Consider the following 19147-nt stretch of genomic DNA (forward strand, 5'->3'; position numbering starts at 1 on the left):
GCTAACACAAACGAGAAGGCCTTCCTCCCTCTCTCTCTCTCTCTCTCTCTCTCTCTCCATATTCGCCACTGTACCGTCTGTTCCGCTCTACGCGAGCGGAATTTCAAAAATGCGTCATATATTTTAATTTGAAATATTTTCGCTAATACAACTAATAAATATGCGCCATGATTATTATCATACTTTTGTAGTCTTTGTGTGATTTTTATGCGACGCGTTCTCGCGATACAGCAGAGCTCATTTGCATATTATAGCGGGCGTCGATGCGCAAGCACTTGTAATTAAAACACGAAATATTCATAATTTAATTCGTACAACGTATCTTTCGGCACAAAAAGACGGGCTGGGGAGGGGGGCGGGGGAGTAGCAACGAAGGAAGCTGTCGCGTAATTTAATTGGCCTTTTTTCTTCCTTTGGCTGTGCGTCAATTAATTACTTTCGTTACATTCCTTTTTTATTCGTCGACTGTTGCCGCTCGTTAAGTCACCGTGCATCTCTTTGTTACAGCGTCGCTGTGCGACGTGGTTTACAACAGCGATACAACAAAAACGGGCGTAGTTATGTCACCTGGATACCCGAACCCATATCCACCCAGGACACAGTGTACATACGACTTTCAAGGAAGAGGAAAGGAACGGGTGCAGGTGGTATTCCAGGACTTGAATCTGTTTCATTCGCCAACTGATCCGAATGAGTAAGTTTATCATACTTTCTTCATTATATTAACAGAGAAAAATGAGTCGCCGGTAAATGACGAACACGTTGAGCCTATCTGCCAGCCTATCGTCTACTAATTTCTTCGACTTGTCCTCATCATATTAAACGCGTACTATTAACAGTAGTTTTGCCAGTAAACTATCAAAAATTTTATTTGTTTTCGCGAAGAGTGCAAACTCGCACGGTCGCGCGATCTATTTGGACGTGATGCATATGCCGTATTTGTACGGTACTGTATTTTCGCGAGTACACTCGACATCATTGCATTTAGTAGCAAGCGTAACGATACATACGATTGCACCTAGCGTCCTCGGCCCATTCTTCTACGACACAAAAGATGCTGCCAGGTACATTATATATTTGCACGCATGTGTAACAGACGTCGGCCGCTCTGCCTTCAAACTGCTGCATCGGATTACGATAAGTGCAGTCTCAAAATTTCATGACAAACGACTACGTCGTAAGCCGGCCGTGGGCGTGAGGCTGCGGTACTGCTTTACCTTATAATTTTACGTGTTATTGCTTCGTGCCGTTTGCTTTCGAAAATTGTGCCGTGTCAAAACTGTGTGAAGAAACCGTAGTTTCAATTTAGCAAGTGCGCAATAAAACTGTTGCCTCGGAGATTTGGAATTTTTCTGGCACGTTTACGCACACCGCGTTTCCCTTCCTTCCAGGTCAATACCCATTCGCCCAAATTCGCCCATTCGTATACGTAAAATTGCATTGTCACTTTACGAGCGCGCGAAATTTTATTTCAATTCGACAAAAGATTCTTATCTTCTGACCAAGCTTTCGCGAATATCTCCGAGATCCAGGCGGAGATCGACCGGGAGCGTTTCCCTCTAACGTAAAGATTGAAGGACCTGTCGTCATGGCCGAGGAGACAAATCAGCATAGGAAACCGCTGCGATACAACCACTGCGGGTTCCTCGACGATTGCACTCGCTGCGATCACTTATCCTCTCATTCATTTTCCACGTGACTGTTCTTAAACGCGATTTAATTAGGGTTTAAGTGCTACTTTCCCTGTTCCATAATTATCTGCCGTGCACTCCGCAATGCATCACAAGAGCGTCTCTATCTTTGAAACGGTAGTTGCGATTAAATAATCCGGCGGTTACGATCAGGCGTGAATAATACGATTGTCAATACGTATTGCTCTCCTCTTTACGATAATAGCTTTTTTTTTGTTCTTCTTCTACGGGATTTACGATAATAGCGCGAAACGGTAGAGTTTCCACACATCAGCACAATTGAAATGACACTTAATCTACGTATACACATGTACGTTTTCTAGAAAAATAATATTTAAAAAATGCAAACGTCAATATTATGACGTATCACATGTATATGTTGCAGGGTTGGAAATTAAAGTTACTTTATAAAAGTATCTTGTTACAGTCACAGTTTTTTTGCTAAAAATGTAACAAGTTACCAATTCTAAAAAGTAACGCGTTGCAGTTGCAGTTACTTTGCAGTTGCTTTCTTGCGATAAAAAATAAAAATATCAAATCTGCATTTGAATTGTAAAGCGTCGATAAAGGAGTTTATGCGCAAATGCAAGGCCTAATGCGATCCGTGGAGGTTTAAAATATACCTAAAGTAACTATTATATTAACGTAGCTATGTTAAATTAATTACTAGTTAAAAATGTAACTGAGTCACAGTTACAGACGAAGAGAAAGTAACGAAGTTAAGTTAGAGTTAGCAAAAAAAAGTAACTGTAACAAATAACGAGTTACTTCCCAGAGCTAATATGTTGTTTCACGAAGATACATGACGTTCGAGTGACGCAAGCGTCACTGCCTCGCGTTCATAAGACACACAGGGTGGACCCTTGGCACATGTACTCGTGATGTAGGAAACGTGAATGCATTCAAATTGTAAAGTGAGTCTATTCTTCCGAATAGAACGTGTCGGAGAGTACCCCGCGCCATCTGATTTTCCTGCCCAGTTTCCTTCCAATCATCCGAGTAGATTGGTCGAAATTTTCCTCCGAGCGTATGGTTGCGCATTCATGCAGTAACGCCACACAAATTTGCTCATGTACAAAATCACTGCACATGATCATACGCGTAAGCCTGCCTGCGCCCGGGCAAATAATATTCTTTATTGAGTATTGTATTGGTTCTCGGTTCTCTCTCGCTATGTCTTGCGAATTGTAAATTGGCTGGTTAAAAGCCATCCATTGTGGATTGTGCCCGCAGGACAATTGCGTAATTATGATACGGTAAACCACGGCACGTTGAGCTCAAATAGGAGGAGTATAATGGGAATGCTCAAACGCTAAATGCAGCAAGAGGTTACTTTTGTGCGAAAATGAGTTTAACGTAACTGTTCCTTTAAAGTCATATCATCCTGTCAAAAAAACAAGAAAAGTAAACGTGTTTACAATTCATAAAAGTTTTGTAATTATGTACTTGACGTAACTACGTTCAAAAACCATGCCGTTCTTAAAATTGCTTTCTTTGCTCGAAATGCATTTCTTGTCGAGTGTGTACTTTGCAACATTATCATGTTTACTTTGACCAGTCCGTCATCGGATTTGTTGTTAGATCAAATAAAAGTCTAATGTAGACTATCTTCAATATTATATTTCAAAATAAATTTAAATACATTTTAGAGAGAGAGAGAGAGAGAGAGAGAGAGAGCGAGAGAATTAAACCGAGAGAAATCAGCAGCTCCACTTGTATCGCACAGCGACTTTATCAACGGGATTTTCATTATTTTTCGAGAATTTTTCTGCAAAATAACACTCGCAACATATTTGCTGATAAATACAATGTAGCCTCCAAATGTATCCATTTAAATATTTGATATTTGGTCCAGCGCTCGCAAACATATAAAAATATTCGACCAATCTCCCCTTCGTACATCTGTACATTATTCCACTGCACACGTTGCAACTGTCGTAAGACGTTTCGCTTTGAAGAGATCCGCTCTCTTAACGAGCGAAAGTAATTATTTGACAAGTCTGTTACAACTGACTGCAATTATTTGGTATTTCCAACTCGACGGGCAGATTGCAACGCATAATTTCCGCAGTGGTCGACAGCGAGCTCTCGTGTCAAGAGTTTTTGAAACGAAAGTCCAGAGAACGTCAACTCGGTGTCGAGTTATCGTTCAAAGTTCGCTAGCGGCGTCGTAAGCACGGAATATAAAATTGGACAACGTGCAACGTGTTGCAGTACACGCTCCGGCGCGCGTACCGGGACAAATACATCTTGATTCCCGTTCCTTGTGTTCTAACGGGACGTGAAATCAGAAATGGAAATACGAGTCCCCCCGGTAGCGGAGCGTCTTTTGTTGCGGAAATGAAAAGTTTTTCCTATCGAATATTGTTTCGTGACGCGTAACGAAGGCTGCGCACGTCGAAGCTGCAAGCTGACACAACCGCGCAAACATTGTAGGACAGTTATCGTCCGACAAACGTTTAAACTGAATCATCAACATCGCGTGAGATGTGTTTACAATGAGAGTCGCTATTTTACTAAAAATCACCCGACGATCACAAAAGCCTGAAATCCATGCGCAAATACTATTTCTCTCTCTCTCTTTGACTCAAATTTCTATATTTCGTATTTCCTCTCTTCTCTCTTCGAAACTATTATGGATGAAATATTACATGACGAACCGATCGTGCAAGAGGCACAAGAGATACTTTATCTGCAATTATTGCAATTATTGAAATTACATGGAAATTGTTGGCTTTCCGCAATAATTATCGCGTTGGAAAGTATCAAATTTTGGTTGCACTGCACTGGACCGCGGATATGCGCCCGAAACGAATAAAATAATTAATGTTGCAAATATAATATGCGCACGCGGGCAAAACGTGATATCTGAAAGAAACTCGTTATAAATATATAATTTTTCATTGCAGCTGCGAGGGAGTCGATTCGTTAGTGGCGTTCGTGCACATAGACGGAAAGAAGGACAAAATAGACTCCTTCTGCGGGGACATACCGCCGCGGCCCATCATGAGCAACGGTCCGCGGCTCTCCTTGGAGTTTCAGGGACTAACGTCATCTCGCCACTCGAGGGGCTTCAAAGCGACGTACACCTTCATGGAAAGTAAGTAACACGATGGAGACGCGCGACGATACAAAGCAAATCCCGCGAGCGGCGAGTAGAAATGTCCCACTCGCGCGAGAAGACGCGCGTAGATTTACACGTCTATTGTCTGCCCGTAAACCGATCGGAAATGTTCCGGGGGCCAGATGGACGACGGGCATCATCGAGAATAACTTATCGACGTGGAACGTGTTCGCGGCGCAAGATCAGGCCGTGACGTACGATCTTATATATTCGCGGATGGGGCGCGGAGCCCGTATTCCGGGCTTTTCTCCCGCGGGCACCCATGTCCCGTCAAAATTTCAATTTCCGCCGAGCATTCTATCGCGATAGCAATGCGTCTCGCCGCGTTCCGCCGTTTATCACCCGCGGGTGAGCTCGGATTGTAGCGCACACGCATTGGGCGGGGGCATCCCGCTAGCGGAACAAATGGCTGGCCGAGTGTGTTCATCTTGCCGGGCGGGGGTGAAGGAGTGCATCGCGAGGCCGTGCGCCGCCGCGCCGGCCAAACTCGGAGAAACGGAGACAATCTGTCTGAGGAGAGAGACAAGTTTGTCGTCCCCCGTCAGTTAAAGGATGAATATCGCTCGATTATGCCGAGTATTTTATCGCTCCCGGGCTACCATCGGGCAGAGTCGAAAGTTGGCGCGTTATCGCATAATTGAAACGCGGCAAAATGGATCCTGACCTATTTTGCAACGGCGGAAAGAGATACGGCGGCGAAGTTCCGGCAAAGTCGCTCCGCGGCTCCGCATTATGAATGTTAACGGCAAGTTTGAGTTTAATTTTTACGAGCGGGACGTACCTACCCTCCCCACCCTTCCCCGTACCCCGTCTTTGAAACTTGGCGGCTGAATTATCGCCGTTGAGCGATGCGGGCACGTTTCTTCGGGGGCCCACATAAATAGACTTCGGAGGATCCTCCAAGGAGACGGGGTCGCTCTCGCAAATCGAAGTAGGCGATTCGACAATCGAACTGGAACGGACACCGAAAAGAGATTCGCAGTCGCGCTACTCGCCTCCCCTATACTCGCAGGAAACCAGACGCGGGTCTCACTCCCGAACTGTCACAAGCACAACGATGTTCTCGACGACGAATCGATATGACGCGTCTTAGAAAGGACCTGCCGCCGCGCCGCGCCGCGCGCCGGTCCTACAGGAATAACATTCTACGCGCTGACTAGGACATTTCCTTGGGGGAACGGGCTGATGTCATCTCGGACTGATATGTGCGTGTCAACCGAGTCGTGCGATACATTTTCCCCATGCGGCGTCCATATATATGTATACATCTTCGCTCACGCTTGAAACTCGTAATTATGACATCGTTACGAAGATAGAGGGAGACGTAGAGAGAGAGAAGTCGCAATAGACAAATTTCTCGCTCTTCGTCGCTATAATCGACGTCACGACAACAATGGCAGGCGGATAATCGCGAATTACGCCGTAACGACAAACACGCCGTTGCAAGCGCGAAGGACGCGAAATTTATGACGTCTACTCGGTGTAACCCGCCCTTCTTGCAATTAGTCCTGTCTTCCGCCGCGATGGTAAATTAGACTCCCCCCCTTTTCGGTCTAAAAAGCGGGTCCCGTCTCCCGGCGCGATAACGCGGGAATCTATTTTCCACGGCGTTTTCGATCGTCGATCGTGCCGTATTTCCTCGCCGCCGTCTGGGCCGCGCCACCGCGTCAACCCGTCGACGTTTTCTCGCGGAAAAGTTATCGCTACGTCGATTCGCGGTCGTTTAGTCGCGAGACGACGCGCGCCAAAGGACATCGACCGGAAGTTGCGGAATTCGGTCGAACGGTCCAAATATCGTCGACGGGAGCGACGTTGGCAGTTAGCGAGCGACATATTCCACGCGACGTGGCTGCCGAGAGAACTCGACTCGTCGGCTGACGGCGAGACGGTGACGGATTTACGAATCCATCGTCGACGCGCGAGACCAAGAAGTAGGACAGAGCTTTTGGAAAACAACGTCGCCGACGACGCCGACGCCGTCGCGCGCGCTTCGACATTCAACCGTATACAGGGTGTTATGTGTTACCCGCCTCACCTCTTATTTGCAGATAGAGCGGACTAGACTGAGTCGAAAAGTCCTCTACCATTTTGCAATTTTCGCAATAGTTAACGAGATATTAATTATTAAAAATCACTGTCTTAGCCCGGTCTACCGACCAATTCAAGCGCGCGGTTTGACGCGGCTGTCCCGCGATCGGCGTTGCTAGGCGCGAGCTTGAATTGGGTGGTAGGCCGGGCTAAGACAGCGATTTTTAATAATTAATAACTCGTTAACTATTGCGAAGATTGCAAAATGGTAGAGGACTTTTCGATTCAGTCTAGTCGGCTCTATCCGTAAATGAGAGGTGAGGGTATTGCATGACACCCTGTATATGTAGGTACGCGTCTCGTGTTTGTCTGACGCTTTGTACATATAGTACGTATCCATACGCGCCCGCGTCGCACCGCGCCGGTATCAAACGCACGAAACTTACGGCCGTATTAGCGGCAACGCTTTAATGTAACCTGGCGTGTTCCCGCTTTCGAACTCCGCCGGAGTTTCGGCGCAATATTTCCGAGCAACTCGGCAAAGTTGATACGGGCGCGTCGTACGTCGTATTGTTGCGTCAAGTCGCACAGCGAGAAACGCGCTCGCTCGGGTCCGGACTCGCCAACTTCGGTCATCTGTTAACCGCTTAACTTTTTAAGCGACGCTAAACCTACCATCGATGGTACGCGTGTATTTATAACAAGGCAAAGATTTTGGAAGAATCTTGCAATTTTATAAAACCAAATTTCAAATTGTTCACGAATAAAAAAGTGAAAATTATAAATACCAATTTCTTTTTTATCAGACTTCTGAATTGAGTGTTTTAAGTATGAAAATGTTCTTCTTTGCGGTCCGCAACTTATCCTGGTATTATTTTGTGCATAAAAGCGAAAATAAAAATTTTACAAGCGTAAAAGCTATATTTGAATGTGTCGTTGAAAAAGATGACTTTAGCGAGTTTCACACGGCTCTCTGGTTTAGGTCGCGCGATAGAATCGTTGAGAATGCGATCCTCGAAATACACGGATCGCAGAGGTCTCGCGACACGTCGGCTGTAAAATGGTGACGTGACACGTGGCGAGGTACGTGCAGGAAGTAAACCGGCCCTCGGGGGGAAAAAAAAGAGGAGTCGACGGACGACGCTTTAAATACCACCTTGATACAGGAGACCGTTTTGCATCTCGAGAGTTATTCCGCGCGAATAGTAGAACGAGGTGCCGGAATCGTTATCGTTGATTACAATTGCAAAGTTGGGAGGAGCCCGGCCGAGACAGGGCCAGGCCAGGAAGGAAGGAAGGAAGCGACCAAGGGAGCTCGGCGGCGGCCGAACGCTCTCGGATACGCGCGCTCGCTCGCTGCCGAACTGCGAGTCGGCGGGCGAATCTTTTGTAATGTAGATCGCAGGACGATTTTAACGACGGTTATACCCCTCGAAAGTGTGATAAACAGTCTGCATGCGCCCACGTAGATGCATACAACTGCGACGGCCCGAGGCGAGGTCCCCGTGCCCGCCCATGGCCGACTTCGGGACAGAGCGTCGCGATCTGGCGCAACATAAATTGCCAGCTCGTATATACTTGAACATTCTTCCACGGCCGGGTATTATAAAAGTTTTCGCGAAACTTTATCAATTTTACGGATACGCCACGTGTACTGGAAAAAAAAGAAATGAGAGCGCTCGTTTACCGTCCCTTTCTCTCTCTCTCTCTCTCTCTTTTTCTCTCTTACCCTCGGCTTGCCTTGATTGCTTCTACGTATATACGTGAGCGTGCACGCACGTTCTGTATCTTTATATAATTGTGTTCGAGTGCATCTTGCGCAAACGAGGTATTATCGGGTATAATGACGCTTTTGAAAACTGTTAAATTTTTCATTCTTTCTGATTTGAAAATATTGAAAGGTGACCAATGACGTATAACGTTACACAGAAAAAAAAAGAACACTCTTCTGTTGAAAATCTTGAAATGATACTACATTGCGTTAGAGGCAGAAAAACTTACTTGAATGGAAAGGAAAGAATATTTGATGGAAAATAACACGAGTGGTAAATGCTGAGCAAAATCATGTACACCAATGCCTACTGATGCCCAGTGCCCAAACTAATGCCCCAAAAATACCTAATAATGCCCACACTGAAAAAAGGATTACAGGAACTGTAATCCTACAGAAATTCTGGTAAATCCTAAAGGAATTCTGGTAAATCCTAAAGGAATTATCTGATTCGTCCATATTCAACCAGAAATTTTTTTCAGTGTATAAGAGTTGAACTGACACTTTTGCGTAGATGCCTTTACACGTAGTGATTATTTCAGTGTCGTTTTTGTTTCGGTTCGCAGCATTAAATTTGTATAAAGACACCCGTGCAAAACGGTGACAGCCTTCGAGTGCTCTTGGTTCGAGTTGCATTTGGTCTGGAGGGCAGAAGCTACTGTGGTACAGGACGGGGAAATTCTCTCGTCTCGGCAAACTTGAAAAATTGATACCGTAGGCCGTCTCGACTAGGCTTTATCGGAGTAACGGGCAACTAAACGTACCATTTTATTGGATCCTACGGTCCGGTACGCTGCGAATACCGAGCGGGTCCGAGGCGCTCTTGGTAGCCGTGCGTGAATCTCAATCGCGGGGCCGCCGTGGCGAAACAAAATAGATTTCCCGTCTAACTCGCCGGTTCGCTCGAGATTCGTTGGAGCGAACCGGCACACAATCCCGTGATACCAAAAGTTGGAGGCACAACGTTGTCCAACAACAAACATGGCGCGGGGATTGTTGATCCGTGTTTGCTCCTTCGGCGTGTAACAGCATGCGTAGTTATAACATCTGCAGCATCCGGCGCATAGTTATGCGGAGTACCTGGTCTAACGTCGTCGCCGCGAAATTCGGGGCTTCTTTTTTGCGCGCGCGCAAAACAGTCCACGGGCAGAAGTTTGCTTACGGATGTTTCGTTGCACGAGTTACTTACACAGGCGCTTACACGGGCGCGCAAAACATCGGCAATTAATAATCAGACTTGTAAATCAGTTGAAAATGTTGAGTGGACGTTTCTTTCGCGTGACAAATATGTATGAGCTGTAAAATTGGTAGCTCATTACAGTTAACTCGGCCAATTTGTCGTCGGTTTTGTCGCTGGCGTTCCCCGTCAAACTGCAACTCGAAACGTACGTCACGCTGTTCAAATAACATCCTGTAATTTCCGCAGAAATGTACAAAGCGTGGACAAACGGGCGACGTTCTCGTTACTTTAACCCCCACACCTCACGGTAATCGGGGGGACATTGCTTGTTGCGAACATGAAACAAGCGGCGCGGCGTGGCGCGCCTGGAAAAAAGAGCGTAGAGAGAGAGAGAGTCGGGTCATTTCAAAATGAAAACCCCTACGCTGAAACGCGAGACGCCGGCGATACAAGTAGAAAAAGCTCCGGCCATCGCGGCCACCGCGGCCATTGCTGGCCAAACGAAACAATATATGGGACTTTAATTCGGGACGTCATCGGTGGCCGTGTTAAGACCGCGCGCAACGAAAACAAAACAGCATTGATAATATATTCCCCCGGAGACTGATGGGGAGATAAATGACTGCGATCATTAAATTTGAATATTGAAATTGTGCGGATAATTCAACGTTAAATAGCGCTCGTTTTGCTAAATATTCAATCAGCATTAAAGAACCATCGCGCAACTATTTGCTCGCGGGGATTAATTCGATGATTCGCCGGTAATATAAATATCGGCGATCCACTATCGCATCGATCTCGGTAATTCGCAAGAACGTTTCGGGGAAGCCCATTTATTTATGCCCTCTATGCTGCTATGATACCATTTGGGAACTTAGTAATATTGATTTATTTACCCCATATCGTAATGCACTCACGGGGCAGTTTATATTTTCTGGCACGTTGTCGGTAATCATCGAAATAAAATCAGCCAATTCATAATTTCAACGGCGCGCTATGCAGTTACGCAGCTCGCATATCTGACAGAGTTCGCATCGCAGATGAATAACTGGCCGATTGAATTATCATACATTAAAATGTCTCGTTCAACCGCTCCTCTTGCCCGGTTCAAAACAAATTTAGGTGCTTTCGCAAATATTCTGCGGAAAACAGCGTTCCGGCCGAAAGAAACATTTATTGTATTGTCGCAGCTTCATGCAAGTAAGAACCTAATAAATCCTCTTTATCGATACGGGAAAAAGTTTCTCCCCCTTTTTTTTACACTTGTGACAGTCCCTTTGCCGTTTCTTTGCCGTTTAATCGAGCGATCTGTGTAATAAACTTTGCAAAAATCTCAATACAGTAATCTTATCGAGACACCCAATATTGAAAATTCTCAAAGTTAGAAAGACAGACAATGAGAAATGAAGTCGAAATTTCCCGAGGAATCTGCAGCCGGGAAAAAATGCACGGTGCTCGGGGCACCCAGTAAATCAAGCTTCTTGCTTATTAGAGGTACGCTTAACAAGTGAGTAATTGTTGCGCAACTTTCTTCGGGTCCTTTCTTAGCTCTCGAGTATACGCTATTCGTATAATAAAGTCGATGTAGAAAACAGGCACGCTCCTTTCCCAATAGCGGTCGCGGGATGGAAATTATCAACATTCCCATTGTCAACAGACGCAAATTTAATTTGCTCGATGGCGAAGAGAAAGAAATGATGAAGAAGAAGAAAGAATAACGCGATCTCAGTTTCCCTCGAAAGAGTCGAAGCAGAATTTCCGGGACGCTGGCTGGGACGGGTTCGGTAATCATCATTTTTGAATTTAGAGATACGTGACATATATTTCCACGCTCGATATCCGCGCGCTCTGCGACGTGCTGTTCCAGACGCCGCAAATGAATATCGGATCGCGGGCATGTCCGATCGAACGTAACACGCGTTATCCGGCGGTGCCCTTAACCGCGCGTTACCCGTCGCGAGCTATCGGGAAATGTCATAAAGCGAAGCGTGACCGTGTCGTAAATATCCGAATCTGACGTCGAAATTCAACGGGCGATCTCCACGGGAGACAAATTGTGCGACAACCGGAAACGCGACCCGCCGCATTAAGGAATTACATGCATAGGGCGCGCGCATCAGTCACTCGCATCGATTGCGCAGATATAGAATGCACGCTGCAAAAGTTGCGTAAGGACGTGGCCGAGTTTAACGGACGTATCGCGCGCGCGATACGCTCCGAAGGGGTGTACACGTAATTAGCTAATCGTTTGAATTTTCCCGGCGAAAACGTCTATTAGAATACTAATTTTCGCATATCCAAACAAACTGCATTTGGCGAATATCTGCGCGTATCGTCTGTCGCAATATACCGCACTGTATCCTAGTGAATGATAATTTCAACCGTAATCAGTTGGCACATCGGTAATAAGCAGCTGATTTAGCAACACTCCCGATTATTCCGCATTGCGTTAGTATGGGAGATATAATTCACAAATATTTGCACTATACCCAATCATCAGAGACGGTAAATTCTATTAAAAGCAGGTACCATAGCGCACGGACGTTGCGATCTGTTTGTCCCACTGCTAATTACATGCGCAGAGAGCATTTCATTCTCAATGAATCAGCGAAATTATGTCGCGTCCGAAACTTGCTGGTCCCGTCATTTTTTACCCATATATATTGTATATTGTTGATTAGATTGAGATTGCGAGTGTGGAATGTATTGATGTACACGTTGCAACGATGAATGATAAATCATTACGCGATTGTGCCAAACGTTTGTAAAGGCGACATTTGCTTTGTTATTTGTCGCGATTGTTGAAAGGCGTTTAATGTAGTTTTATCGAATTTTAATAAACGTGTCCGTCATAATTTCAGTGGGAAATTCTATCAAGCTCACTTAATCGAGACTGGCTAATGCACGACGCTGCTGGCTGCACGATGCGTTCTCGATGCATCTTCCAATTCCAACGGGAATATTTTTGCATGAATATTTTTCGCTATATACGCGATATTTTTCTACAATTCCCTTTTCAACAAACTCATAATTTAAGAGATGTATCTGCACTTTCCATCGCGGTGGCTGTACAATTTTCATTTTTCCACTTCTCTCTCTCTCTCTGTCTCTCTCGTCATACAAAAGCGGAATTAATTAATTTCCGTCCCGCGTTACGGAAAACCACCCTAATCGCCTAGATCGACGTCGCGACTTGCTGTATACCACAGACACAACGATGCGCCACTGAATTCCATGCTTAATTCGCCAGGCAAACATTCGGTCTACGCTGACATCATATACTCGTATCACGCTCGCCTGATTAAAATCTTGGCGAATACCGCGCTGCGAGTTGCCATTGTATCGCGTTACGTAAATCGAGGTATTACTTAGTTACGAGGGATACGAAAGGGGGGGGGGGTGGGGGAGGAGGAAGGACGCGCGGAAGAAAGACAAGGGAGATGGAGAGGAGGAGAGGGTCCTCAACGCGGAAACGTTGTACGCGGCGAATGGCACGCGGAAAAGAGAAAGAGCAAGCGACCGTTGTTTTCCGAGATACGTTAGCGCACCACCGGAGAAACCGGAAGTATTCGGGACAATGTACGCGGGCGCACATATCCAGAGCGCTCCTGAGTTTCGCTCGTACAGTAGCATTATGTCGGATGCTAAATGCTCGCGATATCTCGCGATGGTGTGGCGCGGCGGCGGCGGCGTCAAGGAGCGTCTCTTTACGACCTCGTAACAATAAAAATCACGGCGCGACGAACGCGTCGGAACATTAATTGCAGCCGAGTAATTCCTCCTGCGGAAATATTGCAAACTATATATCTATGCCTCGGTGGTCGAATTGGTGAGACGTATAGAGTGTATAGGGAGGTCCAGGTTCAAACCCTGGCTGAGGTAATATTTTTCGCAATAAAATTCTTTAATTAGAATTTGCCAGTGGTATCGATTATTCATTTCCTACGTTGGTTAATTACTTACTGGCGACAATAAGCCTTTATTCTTGTTATATATGTATGTTTAACAAACCAAAATGGAAAACTTATAGTCGACCAAACTGGAAAAATTAGGTAGTTTATTTAAGATGTAACGTTATGACCTAATTCCAGGTCCTTGTCAAGGAATACAGATTCATTATCTAACACAACTGTTGCCATGGGCCTAGGAATATCTGGACGGGAGGATACCCTTTAAAAGTCAATCAAAGTGGATTATCACTGACAATCCACTGATTGACTTTTAAAGGGTATCCTCCCGTCCAGATATTCCTAGACCCGTGGCAACAGTGAATAGTCACTGATTTGCGGTTATAAATATACTACTGAAAATTGCAGTGGTATACTTATAACTGCAAATCGGTGACTGTTCACTGTTTTCAGTGATAATTCACTGACCGACTTTTAGAGAGTAAGGTACTCTTTTGGACGAGGAGAGTGAAACTTAAAAAGTGAGGGGAAAATTCATTGCGGCCATCTTGGTTGTTCGTGTACACAGCTATGCCCTTAGAACTAAGGCCACATATCACGAGATACATCAAAGACGTCCGTTGTATCCCGCTATCTCATATTAGGAGCCTATCTCGTAATAAGGGACTCTCCTCTATATGTTTAACGCAAGTAATAAACGGCGCACAGCGCGGATCGCCGAATACGGTCGGTGGGAAATTCTTAGAGCGTATTACAAGGGTCTAAGTAATTGCGAGGCTATACAATAATTTGACAGCACGGGCGATGTGTCTGGTCTGCCGACGACAGTTTTACGCGCCCCTGCGTTCGACGCGCGCTTTAAACACAAGCGTAACGCTTCCGCGAATTGATATCGTCATTGTAAACAAAAAAGGAAACTGTCATGCTCTTTTTTTTACAATACGAAATTTTATAACCATTTTGCGGTAACGTCCCGTAAATAAAAAGGATTTACTGGATTTTTTTTTTATATACGTCAAACGCTCGGAACATGAAACGTTCGTCCCTCCCCGATTGCAGGCGTGGAGAAACGCGATATGAAAAGGCTGGTAGATTATTACATTTGTTTTATGTGGGATTGAAACATTACTGGTAGTAACAGCGCGGCGTTTGAACGGCCATCTCCTCGGCGCGGCAGTTTTATCACCGCGCGAGATTTATCCGTACGTAGATACTCGGGGAAGATGTATATTTATAGATCAATTTTTCCAAAACGATATCCAAATTCTATCTGGCTTGATTCAAATTGAGTCGCAATTTCTATGCATTATTCGCAATTTCTGGGTTAGGAATGTGTGAATTTTAATATTACTTCTTATGAATATGAAGTGGACAGTCCCGCGGTCGGGTTTTGCACGAGTCGGCGCGCCGTCGGCGACGACGGCGACGACGACGACGCTGGCGACGACGCTGGCGACGATGAAAGGGACAATACGATCGCGGGATGCGTTAAAAGGGAAAGGTAACGACTAGGGCGAGAGATAGTCGCCGGGTCGAGCTACGCGGTCCCGCGCGGCGCTTTTCAAAAACATTTTTACACTTCTTTCCGAGTCGTTGTATTCCCCCTTCTTCTCCTTCCGCCTCTGACAAGCTGGCGGAAGGCGAAGTGGGCGAGAGCGAGCAGACAGACCGCGTACACGGTGACCATAACAAATGCGGCTAACTAAGCGCAAAAGTCTCGCGAAAGCTTATTACTCGATGTTTACAGCCCGGAGGAAACTTGGCCCGCGCTCTCGCGGCGCGGTGTACCGCACTTTAGGAACTCACGAGAGGAGTTCCGCAGTAACTGCGACCACCGCGAGTCGTTTGAAACGGGGCCTGTGTGACAACGGGGCCAATCCCGTAATTAACATACTCTCCTCTTCCGCGCCCCGTAAACACCCTGCGCGCTCGGCGGGGGCGAGGAGCCCGCCGAGGGCGTTCGATGTCGTTGAAACGGATATTTTTCAACGGCAGAAAATGCGGCGGAGGATGGAAATCACTTTCCGGCAAGTTTCCCCGGCGGAAGGAAGCGCTGATCTTTCCTAAACCATCCGCTCTCTCCGTAGCAGCCGTCGCTCTGGGGCGTCCGTCGCGATCGAAGTTAATTGAGTCGTCCGTAATGAGGTTTCGGCCGCGCTTCTGTCGAGAAATTTTAATCGGCCGAGAGGATCGGGGAAGAAAGAGGTGCCTCCAAGTCGCGCGCCAGCGACGGACGCTTGGAATGTTTGCAAGGAGTTATTCAATTATTTTACGCTCCCGCCGCCGGGTCCGAGGTGCCGCTCGATTTGCTCGTCGCAGAAAGGGGGGGGGGGAGGGGAGGGCAACGGCGGATCGGCCTGAACAAATTCAACTGCACGTATATATCGAAACGGTATTGACGCGATTGAAAAAAAGGTGCAAGGTGGAGGTAATTTTTTGTGGCGGCGAAAAAAAAAAGTGGAATTAAATGCAATTCGGCATGGCGGTATGGCGGGGCCCGTATCGGACGTTACGTCGGACGGTCCACGTAGCTATTTTTCGCTCGAATAAGGCAATTGATTGATCCCCGGTGTCTGCCAATTCTTGCCCGGCTAAATCCGATCGTTGAAAGCATAAGCTTGGTTCTTTACGCAATTTGGCGGAATTTGAAAAATCAAGTTGCGCGCTCGCGCGAGCGCGATGGGATGTGCGACAATTTTCGCGTTTTTTTGTTGTGTGTATTTTTTTTTGTTCATTTTTCCCCTCGTCGCGACCAGCGACGCAAAGCGGCTGAGGAAAATCGATTTCGGTCCGCCGGACGGAAAGTGGGTTGGAAATAAAAGTCTTGCCGGGCCGATACTCGCGATCGGCGAAGTGTACCACGATCGAAACCTCGACCACGAAAACCGCCGCGCCAGCGACACGCACCGGCGACACACACAGGCCCAGGCTTATTTTCAGGCCGCGTTGTCACCGAACCGCCTTGCGAGCAATCTATTATGGCGCGGGAACAAGCGTCGCACGCCAGCCAGGCTTTACACCGCGGTAATTACAGGGGCATCGCGGGGGAGGCTTTACACGCGCGTGCGGCCCGAGACTCGCGCTTTAATACTCGATTTCGACGCGGTCTACATTGAAGCTGCCGATTAATAATACATTAGTAATTACTTCGATATTATTCATATTTCTCGGGCGTATTACATTGTCACGATTGTACCGCCAATGATTTGTATTACGTTGCGCAGCCAGCCATTAGTACATGTCAATATTTATTAAGCCGCTCAGGGGGATTATAAACGCCCCTGTAATAATGAAGTGTACGCGGATAATAAATTGCGATGACGAAAAAAACAATGAGAAATTCGTGCCCTCCTTCGCGCTGCTGGAGCACCATAAATTGAATCAATTTTTTTTTCTCTCTCTCTCTCTCTCTCTCTCCTTCCCTTTCTCTCCCTCTCTTTCTCGCCCTCTCTGATAAACACGGTAATAATCTTGTAACGTTCGAAGGAACAGTCCAGAGGGAAGGTGGGGGGGGGGGGGAAGGAAGGGAGGGTGGAAAAGGGAGATAAAGAGGGAGAGAGAGAACTCGACGAGAGAAAAAAAAATGCGAGAGAGACGCCTCGGAGTCATTCTGCTGCTCGCATGAATATCGATCCGCTCAAGTTTCAGCGCACCGCTTTCTTCACGAACACTGCTTGACTGTTTCAGACTTCGGTATAACGACAGGTCGGCAGGAGGGGCAGTACCCGTGTGCCTTTGTTTTCAACAGCAACGAGACCCGGAACGGTACGTTCGCGTCGCCAAATTACCCCGGCCTCTACCCCCGTAGCACGGAATGCTACTACTTCTTCTACGGTCAGTCTAACGAGCGGGTTCACCTTCATTTCCACTTCTTCGACGTCGAGGGAGTGTTACCGTAAGTTCGGCGAACAAGCAAATCCTCTTCGCGCCACCCCTCCCTCCCCCCCCCCGTGGTCCTCGGACGAGTCCCGAAAATGCGGTACGAGCGGTCCGATGAAATTTTAATAACGGCTTCGGAAATTGCCCGAGTATTTTCGCCGTCGGCGATCAACGTCGGCGATCACCGGCGAACGATACAGCGTACAGAAATATAATAATGAGAAATGAAAATTAATTAACGCGCGAGTAATAATGCGATATATTCGCATGGGGAAAGAAGATAAAGGGAGATAATGGCAATTGTACGATAAAAGTATCACGGTTAATATAGTGAAATGTTTACACTTGAGGTACCTCGATACCCCCGATAATGAATCGAATTGATTGCCCGGGGTGCCAGCAGCGTCGAAAGAACCAAGCGACGCATTTACATGCAATGTAAATCTGTTTAACTGCGTACCGGGGGGAAACTCGTTTGCCGCTCTAGACTCTCCCGTCCATCGCCTATCCGCTGAGACGGAAGGCGGGAGCGTCTTCGAGCGAATTTAGAATCTTTCCCGCGAAGGCGGGAATCGATAGCTGCTCAATTGTGCACCCTTGCGGGAGTCGGGACGGCTCGTTATAGCAAACTGCATCCAAGTTCTCCCAGCTACTTATCGAGACACGAAGGAAGCCCTGATGAAGGCTCGGCGACCACTACCACGCGGAACAGAGGCAATTACGTGTCAACCACGCCGCATGCTGTTATTAACGAGCGTATTACCCATTATCATGTAACAAGAAATATAACGCGCTGTAACTTGTGGAAAATAATATAACGATGTGACGCAAACGTGGAGAACCGGAATGCGGTAGGCCGGGGGGAAGGGGTTAACGCGCGGAAAGGGACGCGGAGCCGTAAACTGCTGCGCGTGCGAAAGATAAAGAGAAACGGCGCTGGAAGGGGGTTGCCGCTGGTCGAGAAACGAGAGCGATGGGGAAACGCGGAGGGAGAGGAGGCTCGGTGTGCTCGGGGGTCATACGATAGCTGCTCCTAATTGGGTCGTATTAAATCGCAGGACCATCAATATTCCGGCGGCAACGTAACGCTACGTTCATTACCGGAAGCCGCTAATTAATCATGTTTCGCCAATTCCTGTCGAATTTTATAACAACGCGGCGCGCGCTCGTTTGTCGCACACGGCGCCACGGCAACGCGCTATCGCGATCGCGACGAAGGGACGAAGGGACCACCGGAGCCGGAATTCGGTCGGTCGGTCGGTCGGTCGGTCGGTCCGTCCGGTCGGTCGGCTGACGCGACTCGCTTTTATAAATTGATAATTCGACGTCGCGTCGCTCGACAACGGCGCTATTTATCACGGCCAGCCGCGGCCGCGGTCGCTCGTGGCAAGATTTTCCCTCCGGTGCTACCTCGGGGAAAACGGCAATCGTAAATATCGCCTGCCCTCCGCGCAACGAAACGCGAGAGTTGGATTGGACGGAGCGCGCGCCCTTCGGTCCCTTCTATATACTATTCGGCTCGGAGGTAGCAGTCTAGTAGTGGAGGAAAGTCCCCTATTATCAGGC

General features: G+C 47.1%; 1 protein-coding gene across 1 annotated transcript in view; it reads left to right on the forward strand.

The window, feature by feature from the left end:
- The window catches only part of LOC105560410 (suppressor of lurcher protein 1), a 132289-nt gene that overhangs the window by 105636 nt on the left and 7506 nt on the right, over nucleotides 1–19147 (forward strand). The window contains exons 5-7 of the mRNA XM_012009523.1: nucleotides 508–694; nucleotides 4601–4791; nucleotides 17390–17597. Of these exons, the coding sequence (XP_011864913.1) occupies nucleotides 508–694; nucleotides 4601–4791; nucleotides 17390–17597 (586 nt within the window). The remainder of the gene's footprint in view (nucleotides 1–507; nucleotides 695–4600; nucleotides 4792–17389; nucleotides 17598–19147) is intronic.

The sequence above is a fragment of the Vollenhovia emeryi genome, unplaced genomic scaffold, assembly GCF_000949405.1.
Source record: "Vollenhovia emeryi isolate VEMERY1.0 unplaced genomic scaffold, V.emery_V1.0 DF939231.1, whole genome shotgun sequence".
Taxonomy (NCBI): Eukaryota; Metazoa; Arthropoda; class Insecta; order Hymenoptera; family Formicidae; genus Vollenhovia; species Vollenhovia emeryi.